Raw genomic sequence first — 12,041 nt, forward strand, 5'->3', positions numbered from 1 at the left:
ATATATCCCACCTGAAATTAAGATTTTCCACCATTTGTCCTCTTTATGATCACCTGGGAATGGTTCAAGTACAAGGAGGCGAGAATTTAGTTATAATGATCATGAATTATTTGAAACCGTAACACCCTTCTTTTTCTCTGCTGATTTTTGTCCAGGAAACCTAATCATATCTTCACCATCACTGATATCATGCTTGCTTGTCGTCTCCACGAGATTTCTGGTCTTTGTGGAAGTTCCAAAGCCCTAATCAAACAATTCAAGTACAACGTTTTTTGTTTTTGAATAAATAGTATAAATGATCTTTGCCTGGAAGAGGGAAAAAAAAAAGGTTGGAGACAGGCTTCAATCTTGAGAGAAGTTTCAGTGGGAACTATAAAGATGTTGATGCTTGTGATAATTGGACTGAGGAAAGATGGTGATAAATCACTAGATGGTCCCCTTCAACCTTTCCACCACATAGTGTTGAGAAGGTCCATTAATCCTCTTCCTCATCATTACTTCCCACTTTCATGTTTTCCCTAAATTACGTAGTCTTGCAAGTTATTGTCCAAATCCTTAGAACGTGTAATTATAACCATCATGTTGCAGAGCAACAAAGACCTTTATAGGCTTATAAACAAGCTTTCATAAACAGAATCTCACGTGGAAATTAATTTGTGCCATTAAGAATCAAGAACGGACGTAAAGGGGGAGGTTGTCTATCAAATCAAGCATAAGTATAGTCCTCTTAACTATCGAACAATGGACACAATCAAGTTTGTGATCGAATAGCCCCCTACCCCTTTTACATCGCTGTTGTGTTATTAGGAGCTCAAAAAAGTTTCTTCTCCCTCTTTTTTTCTATGCTTTCGGGGAAGCTATTATTTTCTTTAATTTGTGTTTATGAGTAAGAACAAACAGAACTGTCATTCTTTGTTGTATCCACTCCACATTCTGAGACAACAAGATTCATGTTCACAAAAGGTACGTAGGCTGCAAGAGTCAAATTTTGGCTACACTTGCAGACCGAGATTTGTTCATTCAGGAAATGACACGGTACTAGAATCTTCGTCCAAGTAAATTTGCAAAGTGAAACAGTTCTATCCTAGTATAATCATGAAGCCCGAACTACTGTTTGTTTCCTTAAGAAGATCTAAGAGATGTCAATGGAGTTCAAATCTTATTCCAAATTATTTCTTAGACGGACAGAACAGGACCGACCTAATGCCTAAATAATAGGAACGGGGAATTGGGAGCCAGATGCATAATTCGGCAACCTATCTAGATGTATAATCAGGTGTTGTGAGTGTGTTTGGTATTGCGGTAGCTGTTGTGGTTGTGATTTGAAAAAAGTTGTTTTATAAAAAGTACTTTTAGTTGAGGTTAGTTTGGAAAAATATATGTTTAGTTAAAACTGTGGTTGAAATTGAAATTGAACAAAAAGTAGTTTAATGTGTTTGGTTAAAAAATGTTTTTCAAATTGAAGTTATAAAAAAATTAAAAAATATATATATATTAATATTGATGGTTTTTAATTTAAATATTGTAAATTTAAGTACAATTATTACATTATTAAATAAATAATACTTTATATCAAATATTTTTTATTATTTCATTAACTTATCTATAATTTCATCACGTATGAAATTCATCCAATAAGAATTTCAATTTTCATGGTTTTTTGACCGTGTAATAAAATCAAGTAACATATCATTAGAAATGAAATTGGAATTGCGATCAAATTCTGCACATACTATGTTATATAGTGTTATTGAATAATATTAAACAATATTTTTTCAAGTCAAACATAATTAAAAAAAAAATTTCAATGGGTCATACGGGTCCAATGCACATTGGAGACATTGTTAACGTAAACAGTGCCAAGTGAATTAATTCACTGGGCACTGTTCACTTCAATATTCTTTCTTCCATGTTTCAGATCTTTCTTTCACCACTGAAAGTTGGGAATATTAGAAGAAGCATCACTGAAGATCTCCTCAACAGTCCGGAGCAACAAATCACGGGTTGACTGGTAAACATCATTTTTTTCACTGTCACTCTCACTCTCATCCGTGCTCAATTCTCCCTTAATTTTCTCGTCAGAACTATCCACCTCCATGCATGACAATCTCTTCGAATCAAAACGAGTTTTCCTGCGTTGACGAGCCTGAGCCCTTTTCTCCATATCCATATGTTTCTGTAAGTTGATATCTCTGCCAAATTCATCTAACTTCACTGGCAGATTTGCTTGATCTTTAAAGGCAACTAATGCAGCTGCTGCAGCACTTTTCTTGAAGTGAATAGGCGGAGTGAATTAATTCCCTCTGCACAAACGCTAAGGAAAAAGCAGATAAATGTTGCTTTCGGCGAACCGGCGTTTGGAACGTTAATTCTGGTGGGTCCTACGCACAGTAAATAACGTTTCTCATTTTAACAAACGATTTGTTTTCGTGGTTTGCTTCAAACGCAGAAGCAACCACGGAAACAAACACGCTTTTAATGCTGCTGGCCAGTTGAGCACTGATTTAAGTCAATTTTTGGTAATTTTAGAGAACCTGATCTCAATACCACTTAGCCATGGAAATGGAACATTTAAGATTTATAGTTGAATTGGCATTTCATTATTAAATATAACATTTAAGATTTGTAGTTGAATTGGCATTCATTATTAAATAGATTTGTAGTTGAATTGGCATTCATTATTAAATAGATTTGTAATTGGCATTCATTATTAAATAGATTTGTAGTTGAATTGGCATTCATTATTAAATATAACATTTAAGATTTGTAGTTGAATTGGCATTCATTATTAAATATAAAGGATATTTATTGTCTTATTCACTGACGATGATATCAAATTAAGTTGCTTCAGATTTTTCTCTTTTGCTTTTCTTTAACTTGATAGAATCACACATAAAGTCGGTCTCTGTAATCTAAAAAGAAAAGGAAAAGTATTAATTACACCCGAGATTTCTATAGTTTTCTATATTTTTTGCAAATCAAATGAAATATCTAAACTATTCTCGTGTGTGTGTGTGTATTACATATGAAATTAAACTAAATAACATATCTATCTCACAACATATAATTATAAACTCACAAATACAAAGCTCAAACACAACAGCCACAACTTAAAACGCAGTAAGGAATAACAAAACAAATTGTTAACAAGTGTTGATTTATATATATTTGTTGGGTAACCAAGGAAGTATACAATCAAAATGATAAATATATTTACAGGGCATCTCTCGTGCTTTCAGTGATGGAGTTTTTGGCAGGTACTGATTCAATCATTGATTTCAATTAATTAGGCAAGGTGGATGCTGGTTTCGAAGAATCCAGGATGATTTCCAATCGAAGCATTAATTTCCAGTTGGATGCTGATCTCGATTGATTAAGCAGGAGGATTTTGGTGGGTTTTGGTTTTGCACCTCTGTGCTTAATTTTCAAGTTCCAAGGCATGTCCAGAAGATGGATGGAAACTTTTCCACTACAAGCATTCGTGCCATCTATTCATAAACATCCAATTCACTTGAAAAGGAGAACTATCGGATAGTGCACGTTCATATGGGCAACACTTTCAGAAGGATTTGCTTTATGCTCGGTCGATTCAAGAAAAAATTATACCTTCAATTATTTCCCACGAGCTTGCTCGAGATTGAAATGAAAAAAGAAGAAGAAGTTGGCCATGATAACTAAGGTTTTTTCAGTTCAATAGTAAAGTTATGATATTAATATTGCAAGGATTATTTAGTCATTAAATAAGATATAATAATAGTACTATAAATAATGTGATATTTTTTTTATGACGAGTCAATATATGATTATGTAAAATATTATGAAATTATAAGATTTACTATGTAAAGTATAATTAAAAAAAACAGAGGTATTAAAGCAAAAAAATAAATAAACTATACGAAGTGAAATATAATTAACCCGTAATTTTCTAGATATGAAGATCACGAATGAAAAATTAAAACTAAGATGTATATTTAAAACCAGAAGAGATATGGAGATCACAAAAATTAAAAGTAAAAACTAAGATGTATATCTAGAACAAGAAGAGAAGGGGAGAAATAAATAACGAGGAAGCATTTGCGCAAATTAACATGAGAGACAACGGAAGGTGCTCGCGTGAAGGTGGTCGACCCCATTAGAGAGACCTCACTAAAAACAATCCAGGGTTCCTGAAGAGGCAAAGACTTTCTGGAGGATGGCCATCACACCTCATGATGTTTTTTTGCCCCCTTTTTTCTCCCCTGGAGGCAGTTTGAAAAAGGCAGGGCAACAATAGATGCAAAGATATGTTGTGTGTGCAAGCGCCGTCAAAGAAAACATCGCGTGCAAAGACAACCTAAAAGCAGATCTCACGTGATGAAAGATATCCTTATGTTTTTGAAAACGCGGTTCAAATAGAGGTGTACTAAAATTTATTTATTTATTTAAAATTATTATTTTATATTTTTTAATTGTTTTAATTTATTGATATAAAAAATATTTTTTTATAAATAAATAAAAATTATTATTTTAATATATTTCTGAATTTAAAAAAATAATTGTTATTACACTTTTAAACACTGTTAATTAATGTATATTTAAGATTGAGTAACTTTTGAGATTGTGATTAATTTGAAAATGTAGATTTATATAACTTTTTCTTAACTAAGATTTGAAGAGAGTGTTTTTAATTAAACTCATGCAAAATTATGGTATGTATTAATTAATCTAATGTTTTTTAAATTATAATTAAAATAAAACACAGATTTTAACCACGCCGCAACACTTTACCAGACAAATCTAAATGAGGTGGAAAATGAGTGTGAGGTCTTGATTAAGAGCAAAGTATTTTGTATCTAATTCGCCCATATCATTTTTTTCTACGAACTTGGTTCTGCATCCTTCCGGTGTACGTAGATCAAATAAATCCCAAATAAATGTATAGTTAGTTGTCGGCTCAATACAATTAATGCAGTCGGAATCACAATAAAGATAGCAGCAAGTACAAAAAAAAAACATAGTGATGAACAAAATAGGATTATCACAACAAAACTCTAAAATATAATTTTATTTATGAAAATAAAATCTAATAAAAAAAGACATAAAATCAATAAAAATCATAGAAAAAAACTCGCTCAAAATAGAATCTTTAAGATTTAATTTAGGAATCTTTTATATTTCGACTAGTTAACTGAATTGAGTTATCTAAAGTCTCCTGTAAAAATAAATCTATATATTCACATGAAAAAAATTTAATTTAATTTAATGTTCAAATTAAAAATTATAATTTTTTATTGTCATTATAATGGTTTGATCTTATCGAACCATCTCTTGAACCTATTTTTAGTTCATAAAAATATATGTTAAGCTATTTGGATATTCTATTTGTGATGAATCCCTATACAATTTTCTATCATTATTTAAAGCCTCAATTTCTGCTTGACTAGCTACGTCAATAACTATTGATTGAAACGGGATTCATCGGTCTTGTTCGTTGCCCATAAAAATAGGTGAAGAGGAGGATTCTTACATAATTGTGTTGGAGTTAAACTATAATGTGACAAGTCTTTATCCCACTCACTAATGAGTCAATTGTTATCGAGTTACTTTTGGCTAGCTCTCTAGGTTAGTTAATTAGTTTAGTTTTGAGATTTTTTTTTTAATTGAGGTAGAGATATTTTCCGAGAAGAGATCTATTGTCTTATAAGTGATTTGAAAACGATGTCTACTTATAATAGATTTCGAAAAAAAAGTTATGACAAAAAAATTGAAAGGAATGAAGAGAGAGGTGGGAGTTCTTGGTTATATAATCCAATATTCTATCATTCTAATTACAGTTATTAAATCCGGACCGGCCCGACAGGTTAATTTGAAACCCGGTTGATCTGGTGGCTGGACCGGACCGGGCAAGGTTAAAAACCAGCTAGTGTAAAAAAATAACCCGGGAGGTCGGGTTTTATAACTATGATTGTAAGTAAGCAGTAACAAAACCAAATTAAAAAAAAAAAAAAAAAAACTTAGCAATGCAATACAGTCGGTGCAGTAAAATTTGAAAGAAAAGGGAAAGTGAAAAGGTTCATATGGCCCTCTAAATAATCCCACATTGCAATAAGGATTGGGACTGCCTTTAAGAAACGAGATAAAGGCAAAAGATGTTTGGGAAAGCCTTGGGCATAAGCCGATGCAATGACAGGCCCAAGATGCGTTACGGAGATAAATCTAGAGACGACCCATCTCCCTACTCTTGCTGCTCAGGACCAAATAGTTCTCCATAGATCATCTTTTATATATAGAAAAATTACCTTACCTTAGCATCCTATAGTTTAATTTATGTTGTGATTATTTGTTAAATCCTAAACTTTATATATGCACTAACACTTAACATCCTTGTAAAAAAAAATCAACAAAAAATATTTGGTTATTTACAAGAGTTATACGATGTCACTTCAAAGTATATTTAAGAGAATCTAATGCATTTGTCAAAATTTTCGGATTTGATATGATAAGTCAAGGCAGAGGGGGTGATTGGGATCAAAGGAAAGTGAAGATGGCGGTTAGGTTTGATGTTTAGGGAAAGAAAATGGGTGGAATAGCTAGAATTATTTTTTAATTCAATGAAAAACCTATAATATTTAATGTAAAGAATTTTTAGTTATTAAAATCAATAAAAAAATATTTAATTATTTACAAGAGTTTTACGATGACACTCCAAAATATATTTAAGAGAATCTAATGCACTTGTCAAAATTATTGGATTTGATATGATAAGTCGAGGTAGACGTGCGATTAGGTAGAATTATCTTTTAATTCAATGAAAAACTTATAATATTTAATGTGAAGGAGTTTTAGTTATTAAATAAAAAATAATTTCAATCATTGAGTTGACATGGGATGCAATTCTCGTATATTGTGTATTTTGTTGCATCTTTGCGGGTTGTTGATATTAATCAAATTGGAAGAAAGAATTTAGTAATTGATAAATGTGATGCAAAATCAGTAGTTTGTATATATATATATTTAAATGCAAAGATTCAGCTTTGCATTTGTTGTTACTCTTGAGAATAATCAGATTATTAATTTATTTTGCTCTTCAAAATCTACTTTAATTAATTATAAGATTTTATAATTTTACTGACAGAAATATTCTGTCGGTCTGTGATTCAATATTTATTAATAATTTTTTTACCGATAACATCTTTGACATAAAACATTTGTTGGTTTTTTTTTTTACTAATATCTAATTCCATCACTAAATTAATTAATAAAAAAAATATTTACCAATAATTTTAGGGACTGAAATTATGCTCCCAAAAAAAATTCCCAGCTCGTAATATTACAAATGCATGCATCTTATGAAAGGTACACTGTTGAATGTCCTAACCCAAGAGGATAGTCGGCAGTGGAAATTAATTAGCAATGACTTTATTAACAGTGTTGAAATCTAGAAGAACAATTCCTGGAAGGATAGTACGTGTCGTCATGTAAACGTACCCCCAGCTAAGAAAAATTAAATAGAAGACCCTGAAAAAAAATTAAATTAAAAAGATATTGAAGACTAATAAGTAGGTATCGGTCTACCGATTCATTTAAAAACCCCAAATTAATGATTGACTGAATGATCATAGAGAAAAATCAAAATTCTATATTAGTTCTTCTCATGAAAGTCGTCGCCGGTGAGGACTGAGAAGAAAATAAAAAATAAAAAGATAGTTGGACTGACTATCCTACGTACACTCTTCAACAAAGAAAATTGCATGCATCACATCAATCCCATCATACTTGTAGGATTTTTTCCAAAATAGAATAAGTTTTTTTTTTTTTACAATGAAATCTATATATATATATATATATATATGATCAAATCTAACGTACCCTACATCTTTGAAAGTTGACTAAGGTAAAAAAAAATTGGAAGAACAAAATGACCATTTCACACCCATATCTAAAATAAAGATGATATTTTTCAGACATACTATTGTAATTTTTTGTTGATTTTCCTTCAGACTCTCTATATTGGAGAGATTAAGAATCGAGGGTCAGGATGGAGAATCTCTTCCTATTTTCTTCTCCTTTACTTTATCTCGCCTTCTTTCCAAACAAATGAATTTTTTTAGTCTGTGTTTCCCTTTCTCTCACTTTCTTTCCAAACACACTGCTAGAGTTAGTTTAGATGGTGACATACAGGAGCGGAGCCAGGAGGTGGCAAGCAGACCCGGTCCCTGCAAAATATTTTAAATTTTTTTTTATTTAATATTTTTAATTTAAATAAATAAATTTTTTAATAATATATATTATTATATTAATTTTGACCTCTCCTGTAAAATGCAACTAGCTCCCCCCTGGTGACGTAGATGAGAAAATAAGAACAGTTGAATAAAAGTTTCCGATAGTAGAAAAGAGTCTCGACTTAAAAATACAAGTGAAAGCACATTTCTTTTCTAATTTACAAAAGAGAAATATTTATTCTCGGAGGACTGTAAGCATTCATCAAAATAGAGACTGTTGTTAATTTACAATAATATTAATTTACCTTATATTCATCATATTTTATTGATTCAACCTTAGATTGTAAGCAAAATATGGCAAATTTACCTAAAAATAGAGACTGTTGTTCACAATTCAGTTGCGTTGCGCTGACTTAACAAAATATAATGAAAAAAACAGGGGTTGAATTGGAGGATTTTCCTTTCTGGCTTGTCCACAACGAAGTTATCCCAAAGAGGCCATGCCTATAGTATATTTTAGATTTGACAATCAACAGTGACCATAGGATCGGAAAACATCATCGTGATTAAGAACAAAAAAAAATCAATTTTAGTTAGAGTTCAAATTAATTATTCAAGGAGAGGATTAACTATCCACAAGAAGATTGCATTGCACATCTGCTAATTTACTTATTTGCTTCAATCTGAAATAAAACATAAGTTTATAACAAAATCAAAAAATACATATCTTAACCTTCAGTTACGGCGATGAACGATTTAAACCTCGAATCAATGGTGATAATATCTTTTACAAAATTTACGAAAGCAATACATTCTCTACGTGCCTTAACATCAAAGTCAGCATATAAAACCTGCGGCATGAACAGCCACATGGCAGTAGCCACCACAAATGCCAACGTCAACAACCTTGACACCACCGTAGCCAGTTGCCATTTACCATTAAACGCTTTCTTTATGACAATCTCAATAGCCAAAGAGATCCCGTGTAGGAAAAAGAAGCAGGTGAGCTCCCATGTGGGCTTCTTTCTTCCGATATAGTAGAAAATGATTTCATGCATTATTCCAGATACCAAGAATGATGCCAGAACTCCTGGGAGCGCAGCCCACTTTCTTCCAATCAAGCGGCTAGAAATGGACATCACTGGATTGTATACGGTTGGGTGTAGGATACTAGTGACCATAAGATTCCACCTTCTACCCCAGAAGTCCTGCAATGAGGTGGCTAGGTATGGCTCATGGAACTGTGGCTCAAGCTCTAAACGGAGATAGACTCGAGCAAAGGCTGCAACCACTGCTAAGACAAGTTCTAGACCAATGTAAAGGTATACACAATAGAGAAGCAATACCATTTTTGGATGAATATGGTCCTTTTGAAGATATATGGGTGCGCTTATGGCCAATACTACAATTTTCAGGCCATGATTCAGAGGTGATTTGTGGCCGCTTCCTTTGCTTACTTCTTTATCGACTGATTTTTGCGGGACTTGTTGAAATTTGATGGGAAGACAAGCCAAGGAGATGAAATATGGGAGAGAGAGGGGTACAGGGGAGGTTGATAGAGGGCCTTGACCAAAGGCAAAGAGAAGGAGCTTGAAGTTTGCAAGCCAAGCGAGGAAGAAAGATGTTGGACCTCCAAGCCAGATGGTGAAGAGATTGAGAGGGAGGTAGAAAAGGAAGAGTATGACTGGGAGGATTGCAAAGAATCTGATTACTCCTTTGGAGATAATCTTACCTACCATATGACAGTACCAGAGTAACAACAAAGCTGATGCCCATACCATGATGAAGTTTTTTATCTCACCTTCCATTTTTTTCACTGTCTTAATTTCTCTATAACTCACCGGAAGGATTGATATTTAGACGCAGAGATGCTATTGCGAATTAGCGCCTCTGAACAAATAGGGTTATGAAAGCAAAGTAAAACAATGAGAAATCAGGAAAAGATTTTTCGGGGCATAGCTTTGTCTTGCTCCCCCCCCTCTCTCTCTCTCTCTATCATATTTGGCCTTTATAATTTGGAAGAATTCATAAAGTACCAGTGGAAACGTTCGTTCAGATCTGCGTGCTTATTCCAGTCAAATATTCAAGCGGCTTCAGTCCTCACGCAACAAGAATAATGATTGTCCAAATTGAAAATATATATTATAAAAAAAACTATATTAATAGCCAAGGTACTGGTGCACATGACTGCCAGAAAGTTTTTACATCATTACCAGATCCAATTAAGATAGCTTAATTTTTATATATATATTTTTAATATTTTAAAAAAGTATAATATTAGCCTAGGACGTTTCATGTACTACTATAATATATATAATTCTTGAATTAAATACTAGCCCTCCTTCAGCCGCCGCCGCCTAGTTTGTGATTCAACATTCAAATTTGTCATTCCTGCCACTTGTCAATTTTGACAATAAATGTGGGCTAATATATATAGCAAGGGCAGAGAAAAAGAAAGCTGAAGCATTATTCCACGAGAGAAATTGCTTTAGTGTATACTTGACCAGGAAAAATTCTTCAGCTTTTGTTATTATTTATTTTTACGTTTTAAAACTATTTTTGAAGAAAAAATTTACTTTAAATTAATATATTTTTAATATTTTTAGATCATTTCGATGTGCTGGCATCAAAAATAATTTTTAAAAAATAAAAACAATATTATTTAGATATATTTCTAAATAAAAAATATTTTAAAAAACAACCGAAACCATATTTATAAACAAATTCTTCAAAGAACTACACATCTCATATGATAAAAAAAAATCCACATGTTTCTGTTATTAAATGAGATGGAAACTTTATGACATTCAAGAGCGAAAGATTTTTTTTTTAATCTATTTCGCCTACATGACATGATGACTTTTGATAATAATAATAATGAATTTTAGTTATTACTAGCTATTTGACCATATTTCTTCTTGAGACCAATATTTTTAATCTTTAATTTTTTTATATATATACACATTTTTATTATGTGTTTTCATACATAAAAAATCCCAATTAAAAATTAAAAAGTTAATATATATCTAATTAAATAAATTAAAATTTATTTATGCAATAAATAAACTCATTAAACATGATCCCTATCCAGCCAAAGTTAATAAGTTAAACTCGTGACCCAAGTAATGGACTCAATTGGTTCAACAATTTTTTTTTTATTTTTTTTTATCTAAAATATACACTTGTAAAATTGAGAACCAACCAAATATCGAGGCGATTGAAAAAAATCACACTAAAATAAATTATGTTACTCAATTAACAATTAACTAAATATTAAGTGGTGAAATTAAAAAAAATAAATAAGAAAAATAAAAAAAATCAATTATAATGGATAAAAAAAGGAAAAAGGACCAGGCTCTCATTTTTGGATAGCCAGAGCTCTTGAGCCTAAAAAAAAAAACCCAAACATGCGAGCTTAGAGCATCCCACGTGCGTAGGCCTTTTTTAAAAATTTTCTTAAAGGGTGAATGACAAGTCATTCGCCCTTTAATTTTTTGAAAAACAATAGGTGACACATTGTTTGTCTTGATGAGGAGAACAATGCATCGTTTGCCCTACTCAGATTTCGATGACCTCTAATCGCTGGAAAATCAGGTTAGGTTGTTTCAAACTAAGAAAAACGTATTTTCAATCATATTTTAAGCAAAAGCAAAAACCCTAAACACCTTGTAAATATATATTCATAGCTTTTAACAACACAAAAATTGATTTCAAAACTCACAATCAATCCAAAACAAAAAAAAACTTTCAGGCTCAGATTTATCATTTCAGGCAAGTTTAAAGGAAAATAACACTTAGAATAAACTCTCTCCATCAAAAGAAATTCATTGACGCCAAAAT

At 31.7% G+C, this 12,041-nt stretch overlaps 1 protein-coding gene across 1 annotated transcript; it reads right to left on the reverse strand.

Annotated features, from left to right (window-relative positions):
• Positions 1-1,927: 1,927 nt before the first annotated feature.
• LOC7479326 (acyl-CoA--sterol O-acyltransferase 1) lies at positions 1,928-10,009 on the reverse strand. Its single transcript, XM_052449027.1, has 2 exons — positions 9,026-10,009; positions 1,928-2,269 (listed from the first exon to the last, which is right to left on the reverse strand). Exons 1-2 carry the CDS (start codon positions 10,007-10,009, stop codon positions 1,928-1,930), a joined length of 1,326 nt encoding a protein of 441 aa, XP_052304987.1.
• Positions 10,010-12,041: the final 2,032 nt, after the last annotated feature.

This window comes from Populus trichocarpa, chromosome 1, assembly GCF_000002775.5.
Source record: "Populus trichocarpa isolate Nisqually-1 chromosome 1, P.trichocarpa_v4.1, whole genome shotgun sequence".
In the NCBI taxonomy this organism is placed as follows: Eukaryota; Viridiplantae; Streptophyta; class Magnoliopsida; order Malpighiales; family Salicaceae; genus Populus; species Populus trichocarpa.

Excerpts from the sequence above, each read along its gene's own strand:
- LOC7479326 (XM_052449027.1), bottom strand. The coding sequence starts at position 10,009 with ATGGAAGGTGAGATAAAAAACTTCATCATGGTATGGGCATCAGCTTTG. Across the intron at positions 2,270-9,025 it reads ATGCTGACTTTGATGTTAAG|AAAAGTGCTGCAGCAGCTGC; the intron begins GCACGTAGAGAA and ends ATTCACTTCAAG.